We start from the raw sequence: 25,852 nt of genomic DNA, 5'->3' as shown, positions 1-25,852 counted from the left end.
TTAGTAGTTATGACATCATCAATACCTGAGTTTCCTGATTATCTTAAATCAGGATGTTGACTCTCTTGTCATTAAAAATCTTAGATCATATGATTTGGATTGAGAAACACTTTATCCAAGGAAAACATGGTAGAGAGAGGCATTGCATTATAAACTACCAAAAAAGAAAAAGAAAGGTTAAATTAGATGCACTGGTCCACATTAAAGTCGCAGCCAACTTCGAACTTGTTCCATGACCAAACAATTAGTAGTTTCTGGAAAGAAAGGGAAGAGGATTGAGAGTGACTGTTTTGTGAAACATATAATGCTTGAAAGAAATGAATAGTATAAATCATAACGTATGTGTTAAAAAGAAAATTCAAACAAAAACATCAGTTCATCTGATGGCTAATACTGCAGTGCTATTTAAGAAAGGATTCATATATTTGGGTATAGTGCACGGCTTAGTAAACAAAGTTTGTCATCTTTCATAGTGAATGAGAAAAGCTTCGAATATTGGATGAGAAAGCTTAGAACATTGAGTTTGTTTCTTTAGATCTTATATTTTCAAGCATAGAAGCAGTTTTTTTTTCTCTTCCTACACGTGGATACCTTCTGTCACTGAAATTATACTCCCCGGGTATTCTTGTGAAATAAGCCAATCCGCAATGAAAAAAACAAAACTACTGCTTTCACGATGTTGTATGATGCAATAAAGATTAAGCAAATGCCAAAAGCAAAGTTGAAAAATTGGTGTAGAGACAGTGAGTTCATATGTCGTAATATAAGTTCAAGTAATGGTCTATAAAGGCCTTAACATGGTATCAGAACCTGTACAACTTCATATTCGCTTTCAGTCAATTTATAACTTATGTCACCATCTTACAAATAGAAGCCTATGGTCATCCGTCAATACACAAGTAATCAGAGCTCAGTCACAAGCACAAAACATGGTATCAGAACCTGTACAACTTCATATGCGCTTTCAGTCAATTTATAACTTATATCACCATCCTACAAATAGAAGCCTATGGTCATCCGTCAATACACTCGTAATCAGAGCTCAGTCACAAGCACAAAGCCAAGGAACACACTATTCTAGTTCAATAACATCAGGACATCTTAAATCTCTCTTAAGTGCAGCAGTTTGAACATCACTCTTAAACCTTACACCAGCATTAGGCTTTGTTTCCCTTTTATGTTTCTCACCTCTGAGAAAATACGGTTTTTCATCTATCATAAGAGTTGGCATATGATCTTTGTCATCATTCAGTAATTTATTTCTCTGGCTAAGCCCATACCCTGTTCTATTCTCAACAGATGGATCATATTTCATAACTTGAGAACAATATTTGTTTTCAGGATTCTCATGGTCAGCCTTAAAAAAATCATCATCCTTGGTTTCCTTTTGGAGACTGCAGCAGTTGCTGCAACCATAACCCCTGCAGCCCAGGGATTCTTTTGCGTCTTCACACCCAGGCTTCAGTAATCCTAATCTATACTGTCCTTGTTTCAGTAAGTCAGCGTGATGGCTTGCTCCAGGGAGAATCAATGATAAATCAGGGGAAAATTCTTCCTTAGGTTTAATTATCACTTGGATTTCTTGGGATGTTACCTCAGTGCTAATACAATCTTTACCTGTTGAAGTTTCATTTGTTGTTTCACTTATCCCCCTTTTCTTTCCAGCAGAAATTCGATCCGCTCTCCTAAAAAAGTGAACCTTCAAAGTCAGTTGTTTCCTTTTCACCAATTCAAAAATACAGATGTCTCCCCACTTCAGATTATAGTGTTCAGCAAAATTTCGCCAACCTTTTATAAAGTGGTTTTTCATATCCTTTCCAGGGTATGTTACCGGCCACTCTTCTTTATCAGGACCTAACAGAGTGAATCCAACCTCAGAATCTGGAAACCAGCTTCGTCTCACATCTAATGGAAAGCTCTGCAATAAAAGGCACGACAGAAAGGAAAATTAAGATGTTCAATTCATCAAATTGCAAAGGAAATAGACAATTTCACAAACACCACCACAGTATTTGGAAGCAAAGTAAGTCAATACTTCTGACAAGGACCATAATTTTGTGTGTGTGAATATATATATATATATATATATATATTACGTCTTTTGTTGTTACTTGGAATTATTACTCTAAAAAGTCGACTCTTCAGAGTAATTCGAATAGTGCAACATCTAAAGATGCAATAAACCTATTGAAGGAGAGGCACAGTACTGCAAACTTGTTTTGAGAATTTGTTGCTAGTAATAAAGGGAAACAAGTTCACAATCAAACTAGTAACTTGGACCCATCAGCTAAGCAAATCATCTCCATAGTGTTTCCAGATGAGGAATTTTATGTCGAAAGGATATAAAATGAAATATCTCAACGTCGATGACATTATCCCAGGCCTGTTAGCTGCAAATCTTATCCCAGAATTTTAGTCATGCAAAGTATTTTGTTATGTACTTAACCATTCTTTTGAATATCATATATGCAAGAAAAGGCATATTTTCATTAGTTGAGCAGCCTTAAGCTTCTTTGTAGAACTACAGGGAATGTGTCCAGATGAGAGACGATGCCAAACAATAGAGAAAATGAGATTTGTTGTTTAAACTAAGGTGGCAATTCACACCTCTTAAACTAGGAACATAGAGTCAATGGAAGACATATCCATACAAGGGTGTGACAGGAAAGACACTTGTTCAAAGACCTATAAGTTGTCAATATCTCTAAGTCTAAACACAACAATATTTCAAAATACTGTGTTCAATGGTACTTGTTGCCATCTGAAAATGCAAGACTCATTTTTTTTTTTCGAGCCATTCTTCTCAGACACACTGTGATGAGGCATTCTTCTCAGATACACAGTGATGAGGGGAGCTTTGGGAGCTTGGTGCGAGTCATGAATGTTATCATAATCTTGTTTACCAGGCTTGGGAGATATGGAGATCTACACGTTTGTCTTTTTCTTTGACATATTATGGTGCTCATGACTTTTGAGGTGTGTTCTATAGTTGAATTCACATATTTGGAGGCAATGTTGCACATGTGGCAGTGAGTCACCTTTTGGGGTGCCTACTGAGTCACCTTTTGGGTGCCTTCTATACATGATGGAGGCATTTTCTACTTTAAATTGTACTTTAGAGGCATTTTACATATTCCAGGGCATAAGTTAAATATTTGAAGGTGTTACTGCCCAAATTGTACATGTGTAATAAAAGCCCCAATCCACAATGCACAATCCAACGAGAACCTTCAAGAAGGTCACCCACTGTCACCTTAGCAACTTGTCCTCTCACTTTAAGCCAGCTTTCTTCCGATTCAAGAAGGTCACCCACTGTCACCTTAGCAACTTGTCCTCTCACTTTAAGCCAGCTTCTTCCGATTCAACGGGGGTTTCCCTACTAGGATCACTAAAGCTTAGTCAAATAGGCACAAGGTGATGTGAATGGTAGCGTTATTGAAACATTTTTTTCTTGGATATTTTTAGGGTTTTTTAATTTAAAAATTGGAAAAAGGAGTGATTGGGGGATATAAAGATCAGTGCCAATATCCTATTAGGATTATGGAGTCAAGAGGAATCAAGTGGCAAGATGAGATCAAAAAGAAAACCCTCTTAAGTCAGTCATCCGGCACTTTCCGATTATGGCAAGATGTTAGAATCTGATAGAAATTAACCCCTTGGCTAATCAAGAAAAATTATGAAGTCATGGCCCAACTAGAAGGGAAGCCTACAAGGGGGAAAGCCTCCAACCACAAAATTGGCTATGGCATGAAGTGGAATCAAAACCCTTACTAAGGAACTTGAGTGTATGGCCTAGCAAGGATATTTAAAACTTATCCCAAACCAACAAAGGAGAGCCTGTGAGAAGAGCCTTTAGATGTCCTCCCTCCAAGTGACAAAATTTCCCTCCCAATGGCTCTATTTTGCCAGTCATATGGTAGTCTTGAACAATCACAATAATGTCTTTAATGACGTAAAATAAATAACCAAGAAAGAAAAGCTTGTAAATCCAAATCATTGGCCACATAGATAATCCCTTAACACCAAAATTACTCCAATAAAGATATTTCCATTAAGCTCCAAGGAGAGGAGTGCTCTCACAATCCAACCATGAGTACAAATGAGGAAGCTCTCCTCTATTTATAGAGTGAGATCTACTCCCTTTACAATAAAATATTATTATTTGATTTAATTCCTTAGATCTAGCCTAAGAAAACTAAATTTAACTAGCTCACTAAATGAAGATAACTATCACAACATAAACATAAAGTGGTCAAGCCACTTGTACGATTTTTTTATGAGTCAAAGCCTAAGGGGTCAATATTCCTAATAAGAGACAAATGGCCCAAGATGCTAATGCTCCTTGAGTGGTGAAAGAGGTTAACACTTGGTTGAAGATGCCCCAAAAATGGTCCATCATAGGGGAATTTTGAGGTAAAAAATGGGTCTCAAAACAAAGTGTACTAACAAAATTAACTTTAAAAGAACCAATAGGATTCAAGATTATGTCATCATCTCTAGGGGTAAATATTTTGGAGGGAAAAAGAAGAAAACTACCTTTTTAATTATATTTTTTGGCTTATCTCGTTACAGGTTTACTCAAATGTCAAGAGTAGACACCTGTTGGATAATTCTGCGTCTAATGGGTATCTATTTTGCATATTTTTTAGTAGACCCACATAAAAAAAATTGAAAACACATGAAAAGTGTGTTTTCAATTTTTCTCGATGTGGGTCTACTTAGAAGTGTGCAAAATGGGTACTTGTTGGTCAAGGAATTCAATTTCACATCCAACGAGTGTCTACTCTTGACATTTGAGTAAACCTATAAGGAGATAAGCCAAAAATACAGTTAAAAAGGTAGTTTCTTTTATTTTTCTTTAAAAATTCATAGCCATTATTTTATGAGGTCCATTTTAGACCTCACAATTCCCCTAATGAATGTAGATGGTCCATGTTCAATACTCAAGTATGAAAGTGTCTTTACAAGTCAAAGTGCTCCAACAACCTCCCTTCTTAAGTGCAAGGACCTCAAGGATTTGTGCCAATATTCCATAAGAGGGCAGAATTATGCTCCAAAAATTATGTGAAGTAATGGTCAAACACCTCCAATCAATTCTCAAAATTAAGGCCCAAGGTCATACCTTGGGTCAAGGCACCGCCATGATGCCATGATACCTGCAAATCAGTTTTAAGTAAAAATTTGGGTCATAAACCACGATCTAGCCAAGTGATGTCAAAAGATAATGTAATTAATCCTTATTCTAGTTCACTTATTTTCAAGATATCTTGCCCAAGAAACATCCGAATCATGCAATCAGAATAAGAGAGTGACACATCATTCATATCACCCTTCCAAGTCATCAAAAGGCTGCAATAAAACCCCATGAATTCCATGTGGACAAATTGGCCCTCAAACTATGTGAAAAACTACGCCAAAGTGACCCATAAGGACAATGCTCCAACAATTTCCATGTGGCTTGCATGGGAGGTGTCCAAGTTTCAACAGAAAGCCCCAAGAATGCCTCGAGAGGTGTGAGAAGTGCCTTGGAATATGTGAAGTCCCTCAGAATAAAAGCTACCTTGGGAAATGTGAAAGTTCCCAAAAACTAGAATGCAACCAGACCATAGATTAGGTAAACTCCATGCCAAAATTTGCTTTGTACATAAAAACTTTTATTATGGGTATTGTTTGCTGCAAAATCTTACAGGACTGGTGCAAGACCTCATTAGGTGAGGGGCCAGACCTTTTGGAAACAAAGGAAGGGTTGCGACTGTCACCTTAGCAACCTTCATCCTACTCTTTAGTGGGATTTCAATGACAAGGGAGGCTTCCCTATATCACCTATAAGATATTCTAATACTAGTGCCCAAGGTGACTCATTTTTTAAGCTCTAAGGATGGACAAAGGGCTTCACAAGGCCAAACATGACTAAGGTATTCAATGCTAGGGTTCAAGCTCTATGGTTAGACCCATAAAAGGGCTGCTATAAGTTATAGTTTTAATTATCTTCAATATTAGGGCATGCAATGGCATGTAGCAACCTAAGGAGCTAGGATTTCAAATAGAGATTACGCTTGAACTAAAGCAATCAGATTTAGAGCTGTTGGATATGCATAAAAAGAAAAGAGGTGAGGTCAGCCCTTCTAGGGTATGTAAGGCAATCTACAATGCTAGATTTTGCTTGTGAATGATGTATAGAGATTAACCTCCAATTCAAGGCCACCCTTAAGCAATAAAACAAGTTTATGCACAAATCTGCTCATAAACCTTAGCGACTACCCTAGGCATCTAGGAAAGAGAAATTTAGAGAGGTTTTTATTTGGTTTTAGGGTGATCAATACAATTTTAGACCAGCACCTTATCCTACAAAGTCTAATGGAGTCTTAATGGCACAAAATGCCAAGGAGGACAATGAAGGAGTAAGGGGAGGTGCTTTAGGGAATCCACTTCTAAAACCATAGTTATTATTCTTGTGAGTGGAGAAATTCATTACAAGGTCTGCACATAAAATATTTTCTTATAGGCTTTGAAGAAGAAAATTTTAAATGCAATTATAAAGCAACTTTTCAACAATGATAAGCATTTAGTCATGGAACAAGAGAACCCTACTTTAAACATGAAAACATGCAAAATATCAATGATATGCAATAAACTTACAAAAACTATTCAACAAGAGCATTGCTTTCAGCCAAAAATCTCTTCCAATAGCAAGTTGCATCCCAAGAAGATCACATTATGCCCAAGTAACCAAAAACAGGAAAGTCTGCACTTTATCTATGTGAAATTTTCTAGTTACCCAGAAGGTGCTATAATCTATTAACCAGTGAAGCATGACTCGCATAAGACCTGCGAGTACCCGCAGTTCTACACAGGTCCTATACCGGGTCGGGTCACCCACATAGAACCCACGGTTAAGACCCTTACCCGACGGGTTTATCATTAAACTCATCTACCCATATAGGACCCGCGGGTAGCCTATAAAACCCGTATAGGACCCATTGAGCCTCAAAAGGCACAAACTCTTCAGATTTTTTATTTATTTATTTATTTTCTTCTTTTTTGGAAATGAGGTGGAAGGAAAAAAAGCTTTATAAGCACCTCTCTCCCTTCCATTTCTCATTCACTTGTCATTTGAGTTTTTAGATAATTTGTATGAGTGTTGAGCAGTGAAGCTAAAGGAGGCTGAAGGAGCTCTTGGAGGAGGCTAAAGGAGGCTTCATCAGATCAGACTCAGCTTCAAGTAGGCTTCATGAACCTTGTTTGAATGTTTTCCATGTATTCAATTTTGTTTTTTTTTATGTTTGCAAATTTTTTTATTTTTTATTTTTATGTTTGGGGCTGCCTGTGGCTGAGTTTTTCAGCCACACAACGGCCCTATGTGGCTGAGAAATTCAGCCACAAGACCAAAAAAATTGCAAATTAAAAGAAAAAATCAAAACCAAAAAAAAATTAAAGCTTTTTTTTTCTTCCAGATTTTGTCACTATGCCACCAAAGGGTTCTAGAAAGTCTTGTGATCTGGCATGGGCAGATGGTCAACGAATCATTGTTGGTAATGACCACCATATCAAGTGCAATTATTGTAATGCCACAATGCATATAGGCATAAACAGGCTGAAATACCACCTAGCCAGAATTCCTGGGAATGGTGTGGGATGTTGTCAAAGTTGCCTTGATGAAGTCACTACTGAAATGGAAACTACTTTGGAATCCATTAAAGAAGAAAGTTCTAAGAGGGAAAGAGGAAGGATGAGATCGCTGGGATTGGTAGATCTTCGTCTCAGAGTGAAACACAGTTTCAAAGTCCAAGTATTGGTAACTCCTCTTCAAGTGTTGTGGTAAATAGGAGTATAACCTCTTCTTTCTTCAGTCCTCGTACATCTCTAGGATCTCAACCAACCTTGGAGAGTTTTAATGAAAAGAAGATGAAGGAGGCAGATATGGCAGTGAGGAGGTTTTGGTACCATAACAACCTTTCATTTAACTATGCAAAGTCTTATTTTTATCAGCCCATGGTGGATGCCATTGCAAGCGTTGGCCCTGGATACAAAGCCCCATTGTATAATGCACTTAGGGGGAAAGAGCTAGATGAAGAGCTTGAGTGTGTCAAGGAACCACTGGAAAGCATTAAAAGATCATTGAAATTTACAGGTTGTACAATTATGTCTAATGGGTGGATAGATCAGACGGGTAGAACAATAATAAATTTTGTTGTAGCTTGCCCTAAAGGAACCATGTTCCTAAAATCCATTGATGCATCTGCAAATGTAAAAGATGCACATTTTATTTTTTCATTGTTGGCTGATGTGGTGGAGGAAGTTGGGGTTGCAAATGTTGTCCAAGTAATCAGGACAATGCAGCAAATTATGTGGCAGTTGGAAGGTTGCTTTGTGCCAAATATCCCACCATTTTTTGGACTCCATGCACTGCCCATTGCATATACTTGATGCTATAGGACATTGGGAAGTTGGAGTGGGTGCAAGATGTTGTGCAATATTTATAATCATGCTTGGGTGTTGAACCTTATGAGGGAATTCACACAGGGTGAGCTTAGTCGCCCAACTGTCACAGGGTTTGCTACAAACTTTCTTTCCCTCCAAAGCCTTTTGTATGAGTACCAAGCTTTCAGAAGAATGTTTTGTAGCCAGCGATTGGTATTTTGGAAAGATAGCAAAAAACCAGAAGCATTGTCTGTGAAAGCATCTGTCTTTGGTGATAGTTTGTGGGACAAAGTCACTGAGATTGTCAGCTTCACTGAGCCCCTTGTGAAAGTCTTGAGATTGATGGATGGAGAATAACCTACAATGGGATATATTTATGATGGCATGGACAGGGCCAAAGAGGCCATCGAGACTTTCTATAAGGGAAATGAATCTAAATATCTCCCTAAATGGAAAATTATTGATTCCAGGTGGGACAGGCAACTACATTCACCATTGCATGCAGTGGGAGCATATCTCAATCCAAGCTTATTCTATAATGAGGGGTCTAGCATTCAAAGAGATCCCGAGGTGATGAGAGGTGTCGTGATATGCATTGAGAAGATGTTCCTGGATCAAGATATTAAGGACAAAATCAACATACAACGATATATGTACAAGGAAGCATCTGGCATGTTTGGATTCAGCTCAAGCCAATGTCTCAAGGACAAGAAAATGCCTTATAAGTGAAAATTGTTAGAACTTAGCTTGTAATTTTGCTAGTTCTCTTTTATATGTTTGGCATTGCAAACTGATAATATTTGTTGTTATTTTTTTATAGCTCATTGGTGGATAGATTGTGGCACTGAGGTACCACAATTACAAGAATTCACCATCAGAGTTCTAAGTCAACCCTACAGTGCTTCTTCTTGTGAGTGCAATTGGTAAGTATTTGAGCACATCCACAACAAAAAGAGAAACAAGTTCGAGCATGAGAGGTTGGAGAAGTTGGTTTTGATCTACTACAGCCTTCGAATGTTCACAAAACAAGTGCAACCAAAGGATACAAATCCAATTTTATTGGATTTAGAGTCTAATTGGGTTGTGGAGGAGGAGGCCCCTGTTGATTTGGGGTAACATCGGATGTGCTCTAGCTATGAAAATTGGTGGAGAGGCTAAAGCACATGAGATCTCCAAGACCCAGAAATGGTTTGGGCAGATTCTAACCGGTTTGAGAGATATTTTTTTTTTTTTTTTTCTCAGTAAAACTATGCTAATTGATTATATTATGTACATAAGAACATTACAGGCAGTAAAACAGGTTTCCCATGGCCATCTGTGGCACTGTGGGTTGGCGGCTGGCTTTACCAAAGAGATGTGTCCAAGCCACCTCAAAACTCATCATAATTTTCCTTCTAGCACCAACATTACCCACGCAGGGGCTTTGACACAAAAATCTGCCCTCGCAGGGGCGACCGTGGACATGAGCAATCGCCCTGAAAAGATTTTCTGACTGAAACAAAGACACATAAAGACCTGAAGACGAACTAAAAGACCCAGACATAAACATATGATTTATCCCATACATAGAAAGCGACCGAGACAGAAGACCTTAAAACTGGACCTGAACAAAAGATGGTTGATGGAGCTTTCCATTGTCTGCTACTCCTCCGGTTCCTCCTCAATAATCGGGACCCAACCATATTCTTCCGGGAGTCCTTTCCGTTCTTCTCCTGCCTTGGACGTCGACTCCTCCTGCGTCCGAGGATGGGCGGGTGCCTTCTCAGGTGCTCCCTCTGTCTTTTCCTCAGCCCTTTCCGATTGGTCATCGGAGGGCGATTCTCTGCTTCTCGACCCGGCAGCATCCTCCTCTGAGTCCTTGATAAATAGGACTGAAATGTGTGCGCTGAGGTTTCCCAAATTAAACACTGCTGTGCCAAACGCTGGAAGCGCGGGTGGTCCTTCATTTGGGCTACCCGTATCCAAGAACTGTGAAGCCTGCAAGTAGGGAGCTCCAGCTCGTCTGTAACAATAGCAGCAGCAGCAATGGTGGTGGGCATCCGCTGCTGGAGGGCGTGAGGAGCCCCCTCGTCCAGTGCCGCGTCTGCACGGCTGTCTTTCTCTTGTCCTGCCCATGTTGTCAGTGGAATTGGCTGAGTGAAACAGAGCTGCAGATGCAGGGCCTCTCTTCTCAGCGCCTGAAGATAATGCTGCGATGCCCCTTCCTTTAATAACAGTGAATTCAAAGTCCGCAGCGTCTGCCAGAAGGCATAGAAATTCCAGGCCCGTCTGCGCAGCGTGCCTACCTCTCTGAGAATGGCGTGACCCCAAACCTTCATCCCGCTTAATTCCTTCAACATTCTCTTGAACCTTGAGCGCCATGAATGCGCACTGCATACACAACAATCCGCCTTTAATTTCATTAAAGGTTCTGAACGGAGGCCTCAAAATTTATGTCTTCGGCGGCGTCCCAAGTGTCCTTCCACGGGCTGTCTCGTGTGATCACCTGCTGGCCATGTGGCCTAGCAATCTCTGCCTTGCTAACACCCGCATCCGGGTTCCGGTTTGAGAGATATTAAAATAATTAATATTTTTAATGGAGTTCCTAAGTCTAAACTTAGGAAAAATAAAATATTAATGGGTATTAATATAAAACTGAGTTAGAAGGGTATAAAAGTCATGGATCAAGCCAAAGCGAATCTTAGCCATTGATTATAGATTTAATCTTGGCCATTGATGGACCAACGAGAAAAGTATAAGAGGAGGCTTAAGGGTCAGTTGGAGAACACACGAAGAGAGATCAAGAATTTGATTTTCTCTCTCACACGTGTGGATCAAGAAGGAAGAATTTCATAAGCTGAATTACAGGGCCGAAATTACAGAGTTGACCGTAGTTTGACCAACGTTGATGAATTCCTTTTGGGGCATCATTTGACTTTGATCTTTTGGAGATATTTCTGTCTCAGCAGGCCACAACTTTTGGCACAAAAACCGAGGTTTTCTGAGCATTTTGACCGCGGACCAAATTGTAGGTTGTTAAAATTGGCAACTAAGGACAAACTCCATGTGCGTCATCTTATTTATGGCAGCTGATATTTTTATTGGATCCCTCTCATCGATAGGTGTAGGATTGATCTATAGATCATCCGATTCCGTCAAGTATTCATGGAGTTATGAATTTATTTATGTTATAAGACAAATTGTCAAGTCGGCTAGCAACTTGTGTAGGCTCAGAAGCCCAATAGTCGTGTCTATTCATCATCTACGTTTTAGTATAAATATAAAGGACTTGAAATCATTTGTAATAGACATCCTCTTCATGTGTGTCTCCTCCTCTCCACGTCTTTGGGTTTTGGTGAAGGAGAGACACAACGAAGATACGCTGGCCCAAAGGTGATGCCCTAACCGCAGGCTTATGAAGATGATGCCCTAACCTAACACAGTCATTTACATGCAGTCAATAAAGACTTATATGTTGTTCATGATGAAGCCGCAATTGGAAGGAGCCCTACCACCGTTATACGCATGGCATAGACACTATTCATGAAGACATTCACACGCAGGTCATGGAGACTTCTTATACACAGTGAGATGGAGCTGCAGGCATAGATGGCAACCGCAGTGAAATGAAGCCGCAGTGAGAGGCAGCCGTAGTGATAATGTGAGAGCCGCAGTCAAACACGTAAGAGCCGCAGTCAATCTCCAGCTACGGTCCAGTTTGTAAGGATCTCGGTTGGATGAAGATCTCGGACAAATGGACTGTGTTGATCGCACAACACTCATACGCTGTTCATGAAGGCACTTATACGCAGATCATTATACACAGTCATGGAGACTCTTTATACGCAGAAGTGGAAACACCTTATATACAGACGGTTATATGTAGTCATGGAGTTTCGGCCTCCTCACTGTCTTGTTATAGTCTCAGCCTCCTCCCAATCTTAGTCATCATTGAAGTAGCATTACAATCTTGGCATACCATTGATGAAGTAGATCCAGGTGGTATTCCTGTAGCAGTCTCAGCATAATGGCCAGCAGTGGTTAGGGTTTGAAACAAAAGGACTACATTCTCTATTATAGTATAGAAGATCACTATGATTTCATAATATATCTTGGCTTGTCTTCTGCGATTTATATTTATGTTCTATCTGCAATTTACTTTAATGTTGATGCGATTGCTAACTGTGAAAATTTAAATAAATTGCTCTAGCATAGAACATACCTCAAATTTAACATAGGTTGACCACAGATTTCAAACAATAGTTTGACTATTGACTTTGTCACTGTTTTGGGTTGAATTTGACCTCTTGATCAGGTCGAGTTTGACTGGGGAAGACCGATCTGTTTTGAGGACATTCTATTGTTTCTTTGACTAGTGTTGACTTTCTAGTTAGAGCTGAAGCTTGACTGCAATTGACTGCAGAAATTGACAGGGTTGTTTTGACTTTGAATTGGGCAAGTCAATTTCAATTTTGTACTCTCTCTCTCTCTCTGTTGAACATTTTGATATAATAATAAGAAGAATTGATCAAAGGGTTTCCCCATCTTGGGATTTTTCCTTGGCATCCACCAAATCTGGTGTCCTCTTGTCTTGGCTTGTCTTCTGCATATTGTTTTATGTTCTATCTACTTTTACTGTCAATGTAATTAACGGTTAATGTGATTGCTACTGGAAATCTAACATGGAAATTGCTACTGGGTTGGTTCATTGAAGTAATTGTGGTAAGCATAGAACGTACCATTGTTAACTAAATTTAACATGGTATCGGAGCCCAGGTGAAGACAAAGCCCAAGCAAGATAGAGAAAAGAAATCACTAAGAAAAGAGTTGTTGGGCTAGAATATTGGTCTAGCTTCAATGGCGACTACATCATCCTTCAAACCTGAGGATAAGCTCAAGGACAAATCCAACTATCATGCATCAAAGATGATTTTGGATTTGACTTTGGAAGACAATGATGCGATGGACTATGTAAAGGGAAGAGTGGTGGAGCCTCCTTCAAATGCACCTGCTGCTACAAAGGCGAAATACAAGAAATGTTACGTCAAAGCTAAAGGAATCATTATTGACTCCATTCAAAAGCATTTGGTTGCTTATATTTCTGATTTAGAAACATCTAAGGAGATGTATGATAAACTGGTTGGGATGTTCAAAGTAAACAATGCAAATCAAATACTCTTTCCCAAAAACGAGTTGAAGGATATCAAGATGGACAAAGGGGAGTCTATACAATCTTACTTCATGAGGATTATAGAAATCTAGAATGATCTTCTACCTATTGGAGAAGTTGTTGCTGACAGGGAGCTCACTCTCATTGCTCTTGGAGGTCTCACAAGAGCATGGGATATGTTTAACACCACTATTCTTAATAATGACAGGATTCCTAGTTTCGATGAATTAGTGGGTAGATGCACACAAGAAGAGATGAGGATGATGGAGAGAGGTAAGCCTTCAAATGGAATGAACCTACTGCTTTCTCCGCTCATGCAAAGAGTAAGAACAATGCTAGTCCATAGAGACAAGGTCAAGGATTCAAGCAGGGATTCAAAGAAGGAAGAAAAGGAATGTGCTACAATTGCAACAGGTTTGGCCACTATGCTAGAAGAGTGTCCTCACAAGAAGGATACTCCACGGGATGACAACAACAACAACAACAATCGAAAAAATTTCAAAGGCAATGGAAATCAAAGAAACAACAAGTTCAACAATAAAGGAAAGAGGAATGCTTCGCTGCTCGATATGGTAATGGTCGACCTCCCAAAAGGACAAGAAATTATAGGTGTGAGGAAACTAATGTTGTAGAAAAACAAAAATAATTTTATCTCATTTCCGCCCTCACTACTACCTCTCCTCCGAATATTTTTGATCATTAGTCGATTGATAGTGGAGCCTCAAGGCACTTCACCGGGTATAAGGAGGCCCTCTCAAATTTGATTGAAAAAGAGACTAATTTGGAGATCATACTTGGAGACAATTCCACCTACCCCGTGAAAGGGATAGGGGTTGTCACTGTTGGGTTGTGTTATATTCTTTCCACGTAGTTAATAGGGGGTTTGAAGGGCACCCGTAACCCCACTTTATGGGGTCTGGGGCAGCGCCCCGGAAAATTTTGGTTTTGGACCATATGTTAGGTTGGGCGGACCCACCTATGGTTTTGTGCATGATTTTCGCACATGTTTTTTGGACGCGATGGTTTTCGGTCCATGGTATTGGATGCTTCGGCATGTATAAATATGTATTGTAACATTGAAAGGAACATAATGAAAAATCAAGCTAGTAGTCCCGGTTTTGGGATCCAGGGAAAAATCTCTGTGCATATGTGCTTTAGGGTTATGCTCTCGCATTGTTTATTTTCTTTGTTTAAGAATTCGTATGCAGGTAATTTCTGTACAGGGTTAAAACCTACAGTCACTCTTCACTTAAATCAAGGTCAAACCCTTTATCTACAAGAAGTATTGTATGTACCCGATTTGAAGAAGAACTTGGTGTCTATTTCTGCGATGGAAGATAAAGGCTTCAAGGTAGCATTCATTGATGGAAAGGTATATATTTGGCAAAGAAACCCTAAAGATGCATTTACACTTGGATTTAGGGTTGAAGGTCTCTATCAAGTTGGAGGAAGTCCTTTGGGAGCTATGACTTGTGATACTTCTCTTCAATCTGAATTATGGCACCGAAGATTTTCTCACCTTCATTACAAAGCCTTACCCGGGGTAAGGAAGATGGTCACAGGTATGCCCGAGTTCAACATAAATCATGAAGGTGTTTGTCAAGGTTATGAAGTTGGAAATCTTACAAGGGGACCATTCCCCTCAAGTGAAAGTCAAACTACCAACATTCATCAATTGGTCCATTATGATATATCTGGTATGTTGCCCGTAACATCATTAGGAGGATTCTTATACTATGCAACTTTTGTGGATGACTTCTCTCGCAAAACGTGGATCTATTTCTTGAAGAAGAAGGACGAAGTGTTTAAATGATTCCGTTCTTTCAAAACCATGGTTGAAAATCAAACAGGGAAGAAGATCAAAATATTGAGGACCGATTATGGAACCGGATATGAATCAAATGAATTTAATGATTTTTGTAGAGAGGTTGGTATTAAGAGGGAGACCACCACTCCATACACTCCTCAGCAAAATGGAGGTTGTTGAAAGGAAGAATTGAACAATCATAGAAGCTACTCATTCCATGCTTCATGATCAAGGTCTACTGAAGTTCTTATGGGTAGAAGCTGCCAACACTGTCGTATATGTTTGAAATAGGAGCCTGCATCAAACATTGGATTTCAAGACACTTGAAGAAGTCTTCTCTGGTAAGAAACCTGATGTTTCTCATTTAGAATATTTGGTTGTCTTGTTTATTTTCATGTGCCTAAAGAGAAAAGAAAAAAGTTAGAAGCATTTGGGAAGAAAGGAACATTTGTGGGCTACAATGAAACTTCGAAGGCATATAGAATCTATGTGCCTGGTCAAAGAGAAGTGGAAATGAGCCATGATGTCACTTTCGATGAAGATTCTTCCCTTGGGAAAGCTAGAGATCTCCATATCCCAAGGAAGGACAATGATGATGTCGCAAGAAAGCAAGATGAATCTCCGACAGATGGATCGATGCCTGATGGATCCCATTGATCCACCTCCTGGTGAACCCTCTACCTCAAGGAAAATACCTTTATGTCTCAAAGATACTCTCGAAGATGCTGAAAGACATATTGCTCCAAGCAGGACATTTCATGAAAATAAGAAGTCAAATAGGTATCAAGGGTACTTAGATGCTATGAGTGTGAAAATTCCTAGATCTAACAATCTTAAGAATCCTACTGCAACCAATTGAATTTACTTCACCTAGATTGTAGATTACATTGCAAACTTATTTCAAAGTTCTTCTTGAAATATTGATGTAAATTACTGAAGCAACCTACACCAAATTAAATATGATTCTGAAACATAGAAACTGAGCAAGGAAAAACCCAATGCGGGAAAACCGGTGCAGCAACTCTAAGGGTTTTTATTATTATGCAGGAGAAAATCTGTGTACAATTCTAGGATGCTCAACTAGCAATCCGATATAGAGAGAATACTGGACAAAAGACTGGTGAAATGACCTCACCCTGTCACTGGGAGAATCAGTGACTAATCCTGTTGAACTGGAGGCTTTGCGTCACCCTCTACATGGCCTCTACGCAGAATTGTGTCACTCCTGACAGTTTCTACGTCACCCTTGCTGGGTATTACATTGTCCCTCTTCCGGATCTTCTGTTGGCTGAGGAAATCAATCTTCTACCTCCCGGACTCACACCCCAGCTCCCGGCAACTGAAACTCAACTTCCCTTAGCAAGAAACTCGACTTCCCCTCAATGACTGTGCTGCCTCTGTGTCAGCATTGCGTGGGCCAGCGTCAACCTCTCTTTGGACATCTTTCTGTCCTCCCTCTGCTTCGCACTCTCTGGAAATTCCTTCTTCTGGATTCTCACTGCCCATCTATTGCAAAAGATATCCTCAGTTGATTTTTCCTCCTGAGAACTTCTCACTTTAGAAAATTGATCTCTTGATCTCTCTTGGTGTGTTTTCCAAATGACCCTCAAGCGCCTTCTTATATCTTCCTGTTGGGCAACCAACAACCTAGATTAACTCCTAATCAAAGGCTCAGATCGTTTTGACTTGATCTCCGTAAGTTACACCCACAATTAGATTAATAGACATTAATATTTTAATTTTCCTAAGTTTAGACTTAGGAACTCCATTAAAAATATTAATTATTTTAATATAATTGTCTCTGGGTGGAATTTCCCAAAGCCTCCCTACAAAATTTGAGGCCTAGAGCACATCCAATACTACCCCAAATCAACACTCCCTCTTCGCGAGGAATGTGCTCTAGCAATATATTGCTCTGACTCTGAAGCATTGTCCTTTGCGCTGCTGATGTCTGACATGCTATCCACCAACTACTGCACTACCACTGTAACTGTACTGTTGCCTTTGACACTGCCACTGCCAATGCTACATTTGTACTACAACTCCCTCTCAAATGTTGCATCTGCTATGCTGCTAGCACTGCCACTGCTAACACTGCATCCGTACTGCAACTCAGTTGCTGAGAGAAGCAACTGAAAACACCCAAAACTAGACAAGTATCCAGTGGATACACCTTGGTGTTGAAAGCCTGACTGTTGCTAGTCCCACACCGCCTTCTGAAGCCACTGCCCTACTGAAGCTTTGCACTGTGTCTCCACGCACTGTCGCCTCTCTTCTCTGCACTACTAACTACTACATCTGTCAAATCAACAGTCCATGGCACCCACTGAAAACTCCTCCATCCCATTACTATTGATCATGGGCTCCCGTATCAAGGTGATGATCCAAGAGGTGGGCTCCTCAATGATCCTACCCATTTGTAGCTCTATCAAACTACAATTCTAAATCAGCCCACCTCCCTCCTAGAGGTATCTTGGCTGTCATGACGAACTCCTCCTGTTCGATCTTTGTGGCTGCGACCTTAGGGTTGTGCTTCTCATCCTTGTCCTTTTTTTTCAAAGGACACTGGAATGCATAGTGGTCCATCTCGCCACATCTGAAACACTTCACCTCGGAGACGTCCTTCTTTCGTCTTTGTTGCCCCTGCTGTCCCTTTGATGCAAGGGTTGCATTATCCTCCTCCTCCTTGGGCTTTGACCCACTATTGTTGCTGCTTCTGTCAAGTTTGACCTTGACCAGGTCTCTCCTCAGCTCTGCTTATTTTAGAGATGCCCACATCTCACTCAAATTTGGTAGTGTTGCTCTGCCCAGGATACTCTGGACAAAGACTTTCCATCCATCCGAGACAGAATTTAGGACTAGTCTTACTAACTCTGAATCCTGAGGTGTATGCCCAGCAGTCGGAAACTCATCACAGGTCTCCTTCAGTTTCATGAGGAATGGATCCACACGTTCTCCCTTCTGAATCTGCGCAAATCTCAACTTTTGTTCCAAGTACATCTTTTTGCTACTCGGAAGATCCCTGATACAATTTGGCCAAAGCATCCCACATCTCATTAGCAGTCCCTCTATTAACAACATGACACACCATGTGATCCTTGACTCCATCCAGGATCATGCTCTTGGTCTTCATCATCTCAGCTCTGTACTTCTTTAGTGGATCTGCATCCGCAGGGACAGATACCACACTATCAACATACGTCTTGAGGGCATGCTCATCTAGAAGGAAGGACATTCTAGCCTTCCAAATGACGTAGTTGAAAGCTCCGTCCAACTTTTCCTGATCCCTCAAGCCACTGGTTGCCATATCCTCCGAAAATTGTTGAACAACTCCCTCTTTCTCCCTATTGCGTAGCTTCTAGGCTGGCTTACACACTCCCTGATGAAGCTGGTAAGTCTACTGCTCAGCTGCCCAACAAATGAGAAATATTGATTTCCTCGGCAACAAACCACTGAGGAAGTATTCCCTCACTATGCGATTTGCTTCCTCCTTCCGATGGCTTTTCTGCCCAGCACTCAGCTTGCAGAAAACTATGTCTCTCTAGCTCTGCGCTAAGGCTCTGTGTGGCTCTCTCTGCCTCAAAAAATTCTCGATTCGACAGTATTACCTCTTTTTCGACTCACTTAGAGAGATATAACCTCAAAAATATAGCCCTCCTAGCTAGAATTGCACAATCATTCAGGGGATTTGAACTGCTGCTTGCTGCAGCAAGTTGGCCCTTACTTTAGTGCTAGATCTGCTCTTCCTGTTACACATCAACAACTCCGATACCATGTGAAAATTCCTAGATCTAAAAATATCAGGAATCCTACTGCAACCAACTAATATATTTCACGTAGTTTGTAGATTACATTACAAACTTATTTCAAATTTCTTCTTCAAATATTGAAGTAAATTACTGAAGTAGCCTACACCAAATTAAATATGATTTTGAAACATAGAAACTAAGCAAGGAAATACAAACACATAGGACACCGTTATTTTTTGACAAATGTCCCCGGAAAAACCCAATGTGGGAAAACCACTGCAGTAGCTCTGAGGATTTTTATTATTATGCAGGAGAAAATCTGAGTACAATTCTAGGATGCTCAACTAGCAATCTGATACCGAGAGAATACTCGACAAAATAATGGTGAAATGACCTCACCTTGTCACTAGGAGAATCAGTGACTGATCCTACTAAACTGGAGGCTCTGCGTCACCCTCTACGTGGCCTATGTGCAGAACTATGTCACTCCCGGTAGTTTCTGCATTACCCTTGCTGGTTATTACGCTGCCCCTCTTCCAAATCCTCTGTTGCCTGAGGAAATTGATCTTTTGCCTCCCGGACTCACATCCTAGCTCCCGACAACTGAAACTCAATTTCCCTTAGCAGGAAACTTGACTTCCCCTCAAGGACTGCGCTGCCTCTGCGTCAGCACTGCATGGGCCATCGTCAACCTCTCTCTAGACATCTTTTTGTCCTCCCTCTACCTCTTACTCTCCGAAAACTCCTTTTTTCGGATTCTCACTGCCCCTCTATTGCAAAAGATCTCCTCAATCGATTTTTCCTCCTGAGAACTTCTCACTTCAAAAAATTGATCTCTTGATCTCTCTTGGTGTGTTTTCCAAATGACCCTCAAGCCCCTTCTTATATCTTCCTGCTGGGCAAACAACAACCTAGATTAACTCCTTATCAAAGGCTCAAATCATTTTGACTTGATCTACGTAAGTTACACCCACAATTAGATTAATACACATTAATATTTTAATTTTCCTAAGTTTAGACTTAGGAACTCCATTAAATATTAATTATTTTGATATAATCGTCTCTGGGTGGAATTTTCCAAAATGGTTTCTGATTTCTTTGGAATGCATGTTCCCAAGCCTCCCTACAAAATTTGAGGCCTAGAGCACATCCTATGCTACCCCAAATCAACAATGAGTACTATTGTTCAATCTAAGCCATATACGTTTGAAGAATCCGTGAAACACCAAGTATGGAAGGATGTGATGAATGAGGAGTACGAATCAATCATGAAGAATGATGTCTGGGATGTGGTTCCTAGACCCAAGGACAAGTCTGTGGTCACTTCTAAATGGCTTTACAAAATCAAACATGGAGTTGATGGGAGTGTTGAAAAATACAAGGCTAGGTTTTTTGCTCGAGGCTTCTCTCAAAAGGAAGGAGTGGACTATGATGAGATATTTTCACTAGTTTCCCGATGTACCACTATCTGATCCATTATTGCCCTTGTTTCCTCTCAATTATGGAGTCTACACCAAATGGATGTTAAGACTGCTTTCTTGCATGGCTCGCTTAAGGAAGAAGTCTACATAGAACAACTTGAGGGGTTCGAAGTACAAGATCGAAGGACACACGTGTGCAGGTTGAAGAAATCCCTCTATGGGTTGAAGCAAGCGCCTAGGGCTTAGTATGAGAGGATTGATAGTGTTGTAACACGGTTAGTTTTGATAATTTAAATTTGCTGATATAATAGGTTTTAGTAGTTTAGAAATAATAAATGGGTCAGCAAGAGTAAATGCGCCCTCAAAAATGTAAATTTAAGTTTCATTCGCTGGTTGATTTAGTTAATCATACATTTAAACATGATTAAATGATGTAATAAAGTTTAAATCAGTTTTTAACCTATGATTGAAGATTGACAAGACATCTTGTCGCTTTCACAAAAGTTCGGGTGCTTTTGGATGGCTAAGATCTTCCCCGCCAGATCAACAACGAGGAAACCATTTTGCACCCCCTCATCCCTTTTCACGTTAACGGTGGGGGACGGGGGGGTTCCGAAAAGCGGTATTGCTTTTCATGGGCCCCATGCAATGTGGGGTCCTCTTATCAATTTGAACCCACCCCCCTTGCTTGAAACCATATATCACCCCCCCATCCGAAAACTACCTAACCCTATCCTTCCCGCCAATGTCTATTTACCCCGGTCACATCACTTTCCACCAACCATGTGTTTCCACATTATTTCCCATCTCCATGTTTCCTCCCGCCTCCATGTCATATGTTCGTTTCATAATCAGTTAAAACTATGTTTTGTCTTTTATACATCACAGTTGTAATGACCCGTCTATAAATAAAATATGAGTATTAGCACACATAGAAGACCTCCATATGATAGGTACATATGCATGGACCTGCATGTATTGCACTATATGTAAACTAGTTACTATAGGAGGAGATATAAATTAAGGTAATAAAGTAATACCTCACCAGAGTATCATATATATGATAAGTCCTTAAAACCAGCAGAAAATATTAATTTTAAAGTACATATTAAAATTTATAATTTAAGATTATGATTCTAGGTGGGTGAAGGATTGAGAAATGGCTCTGGCTAGGGTTTACTCGCGCCGTATGCTGGTAGCTGCTGCATCGGTCCCCAAGGATGCCTCAAAAGCCGAAGGCGAGCCAAGCTATGGAGTGCCGGTGAGCGCAGCGGCAAGGGTTTCTCTGGTGCCTGTACATTCAGAGGATTGGCTTCTCTCCCGCCGCCATACGCCTCAAAACCCAGATCTGTTTTGTTACGCATCTGGGGGGCTCAACGTCAAAGACATTCTTGCGATACTGGACCGGGGACGATCCACAAATCTTCAACGATACCACGAAGAGAAGGTACATCTCCTGGCATGGGTACTCGAAGAGGGTATCTCCCTGTGGTGGATCGAGATTGTAAAATGCGTTTCAGAACAAATTCATTTGTCTGCCGTAAGAGTTTTAGAGATCAGGTTCTCCAAAACCCAGAACGCAAGGAGAACGGGTAGGGAGGGACTGCATTATGCAGATCCGCTCCCTCCCTCATCGCAAAAGCCCAAACTACGTAGATCTGGCTGGGATCTGAAGGATCTAACTTATATTCGTGCACGGCCAGAGTCCAGGAAGCGGATCGAAGGCATAAATAACAGATTGTGCAGCGCTGTTGCGGATCTATGCATGCAAAAGGACAATAGCTTAAAATTGGGGCCAGAGCGGAAAGAATGCTTACAGTCAGAGCAGGTAGCAACTGTTGGCTCTCAGAGCACGAGAGAGCCGGAATATGCTTCATCTGCAGGGTCTTGGTATGGATCTGAGGCATCCTCTTGCTTCCCGAATCGCAGTCTCTGTTTCAGATCGGACAAAGATACGCCAGATCTGACAATACAGAGAGCAGAAGAATCCATGCTCCGGCCAGATCCAGAGCTTTGCATAGGGTCAAAACCCCTATCTGACTCCTTTCAGATCCAAATTATGCAGCCTGCGGGCAGGACCATCATGCAATGGGTTCGCCCTTCTGACCTGGTGCAGGACCTCATACTGATTTTAGAGCGCAGAATAGGGATCCCATCCAGCTCTCTGCGTCTTCTCTTTCAAGGTAAACAACTTGAAAACCCTCTATCCCTCTCTGCTTACAGCATTTCCAGGAACAGCTCGGTGGTGGCCACCCTCCGGCTGAGAGGAGGAGCAGCGGGACAATCTTCCTCCACTCGGCCTTCCTCATACAAGGACGCAATCCACTCCGAGAACCCCAAACCCCCGGAAGCCCTTAAATCTAAGGTCTTCTTGGTTGAAAGAGTTGAAGATGTTCCCTCTGTCGAGCTCATGCATGAAGAGTTGGCTTCCCAGCATCAAGATTTTGCAGAAAGAGCCCTCATATGCAGATTTAATGGTCTGTGGCCCCGATCTCAGGATCTCTACGCATGGATCCATGAAAACTGGACGCATCATTGTAAGGTCTTTTTTTGCTCGAAAGGTTATTTCATTGTACTCTTTGACAATATTAAGCACTATGAAAAAGCCATAGAAGAGGGTCCTTGGTTCATGGGAACTGCAGGGCTTTTTTTGACTCCGTGGTTTCCAGATTTTGATCCAGCCACGGCTGTCATTACCAAGACACCGGTATGGATTCGACTTCCAAACTTACCGGCTCACCTATGGAATACTCGTGTCTTCAGAGCTATTGGAGACGCATTGGGCAGTTTCATCCATGGAGATTTGTGGCGGGCAGCAAAAGGTCTCTACTCATATGCAAGAGTATGTGTGGAGTTAGACCTGAGCAAAGGTCTTCCAGAACAAGTCAATCTCAAGATAAATGACTTTGTCTGGACCCAGACGGTGGATTACGAGAACACTGCTTTTCGGTGCAGACACTGCCAACAATCTGGGCATTTGCAGAACACATGTCCTTCTCGCCCGGCGAAAAAGAACAAGGCCAACGAATCCAAGCCCAAGTCCAAACGATGGGCGCCTTGCTCTCCCCCTCCAGTCGGGGATTCTGCTTCTTCCAGTTCTGAAGACGAAGACAGCGATGAAGAATTGTCTCAGGCCCCTCACTCTGTTGCCCCTTCTTCCAAAGGCCTGGTACCTTCTTCTGATATAGCCAGTGCTCAGAAACGTGTCCATTTGTCCTCTTCCTCGGACTCAGATAAGGAGACCCCCCCTGTGCAGGACCACCATCTGCAAGTTGTTATCACCCATCCACCCCAAAGTGGTTGGGTTGAAGTTAAAAAAAGGAAAGGGAAAAAGCTTCGTGTCGAAACCCCTACTCTTTTAGGATAGCACTTTATGCTTCTCAAGCTCCAGTGTCCAGTTGTAACTGCTTGCTTGCTTCACTCTTTCCCCGGAACCGAGGTTGTTAGTCCTACCATTTCCGGTTCCCGGTTGGCTTCTGTCACTCTGCTCTTCCAGTTTCCTCTTGTCACGTTCTTCGCTCTTCTCTCTACCCCTAGGAGCCGAGGTGGATAACACATCCTATCCGGCTGCCTAGGCTCTTGCTTCTCCTAGATGTAACGTTTGGCTGTACTATATTTTCTCTTAATAGATTTAGTTTTTACCGAAAAAAATAAAAATAAATTTATAATTTAAAATTAATAAAATAATAATATAAATTAATTAAAAATTAAAAATTTAATTAATTCAAAAAAATCTTATTTCAAACTACGTATCCAAATAAAAATCAACGAAATCAAATGAAATTTGATTTCATAAAACTTTCACGTAACCAAAATATTGACACAAAGATGAGAAGAAGGTGGTGGATGAAGAAATAAAAGGAGAAGGGAAAAACCATTTTGAGGGCAACAGAGTTAAGAGCAATTTCTGGATACTGCAAGTCTTGATTATACTGAAGTTTTTGGGCACGAAGGAATTAGATTGTTTCAATTGGAAAGCTTTCTGAGACTGAGTACCTAGGTTGTACTCAGTTCGGCAAGGAGGTTTTGGCCATTTAGTAACATAGTCGGACAAGAATTGCAGCAGAGTGGATAGATTGTCAGCAAAGCAGACAGGTTAGTATTCATTAAATTAATCTTTCAAATTTAGTATTCAAATTTTCATGCTCTGGTAAAAAAAAATTTACAATTTGGGATCTTACAACAGTAAATTCAAACATGGATTACAAACAGCTGAGAAAGAATTTTCAAAAATGGAAAGATGATTTTGTTGATAACATCCTCATGTACAAAAACCTCTCTCAGATTTCTAATAGCTGTTATGGTTTGGGCGATTCGGATGAAGCTTCGCAGCCATAGTTTCCTGAATTTTCCTATTTTTAGTCAGCGTTTTCAAATGCAGTTTCCAAGCAGGTAGGAATGAATTTTCAAAAACTGAAAGAGGATTTGTGGCCAACATCCTCATGTACAAAAACCTCTCTCAGTTTTCTAATAGCTATTATGGTTTGGGATATACAAAGGGATTACAAGACACCATTTTTCATAAATTCGGGAGGAAAAAGCTCAAAGACAGTTAGTGACTTGGAGGCCACCTCTTCAAATAAGAGTTGCTATCAAATTCATATTGCTCTTCTTTGTCACTAGAAATCCACAAAGATAGTGCCAAGTAGATTCATTAGTTTTGAATGTCCTATATTTTAGTTCTATTTGTGTAACACAGTTTGAGATATTTGTAACAAATCTTGATATTTTAAATCAAGATATTTTGTAATAAATTGTATAAATACTTCATCAATTGAGATGATAGGTGTTGGCTTTTGACGCCAAGTCTCTTCACTTTGTAATAGCTTCTATTATAGGATTTCTAATGAAAGCCTTCCGGCTCCAATTTGACAGAATTTTGTGTTTTCTAGTATGTCTTTCTAGTGTTTCATATCTTATTTCTACACATGTTCAAAGCATTTATAGGAAGGTCTGGGTAAGTGTAGATTGAGTATCAATCTATTCTTAAATCCCCTGCAAAATCATAACCTTTAGAAAGAGATTAGCTTATTGGACTATTTGTCCAAGATAACTCCTCTTTGATTGGTTTTTTCTTTATGCCTTCTGATAGCCATTAAAAGAGATTAGCTTATTGGACTATCTGTCTGAAATAGCTCCTCTTAGAATTGGTTTCAGTTTGGCCTTCTTGAATACTCTGCAATGTGTTTTGTTGGGCTGTAGAAATCTTCTACACGCATCCAAATTTCCCTAGTTGTTAAGAAGTCTATTTGACTGCTTAATTATTAGGAATCTCCTTACATTCTTCTATCATAATCCTTGAAAA

The 25,852-nt window shown here is 40.5% G+C and overlaps 1 protein-coding gene across 1 annotated transcript in view; it reads right to left on the bottom strand.

Annotated features, from left to right (window-relative positions):
* Nucleotides 1–810: 810 nt before the first annotated feature.
* LOC149233827 (B3 domain-containing protein Os11g0197600-like) overlaps nt 811–25,852 on the bottom strand; it is a 296,448-nt gene continuing 271,406 nt past the window's right edge. The window contains exon 5 of the mRNA XM_089376823.1: nt 811–1,918. Within this exon, the coding sequence (XP_089232949.1) occupies nt 1,073–1,918 (846 nt within the window). The 3' untranslated portion in view covers nt 811–1,072. The remainder of the gene's footprint in view (nt 1,919–25,852) is intronic.

The sequence above is a fragment of the Pinus tabuliformis genome, chromosome J (assembly GCF_031772625.1).
Source record: "Pinus tabuliformis cultivar Carrire ecotype Pingquan chromosome J, CPIR1, whole genome shotgun sequence".
Classification (NCBI taxonomy): domain Eukaryota; kingdom Viridiplantae; phylum Streptophyta; class Pinopsida; order Pinales; family Pinaceae; genus Pinus; species Pinus tabuliformis.
This window is presented reverse-complemented; position numbering and strand designations above follow the sequence as displayed.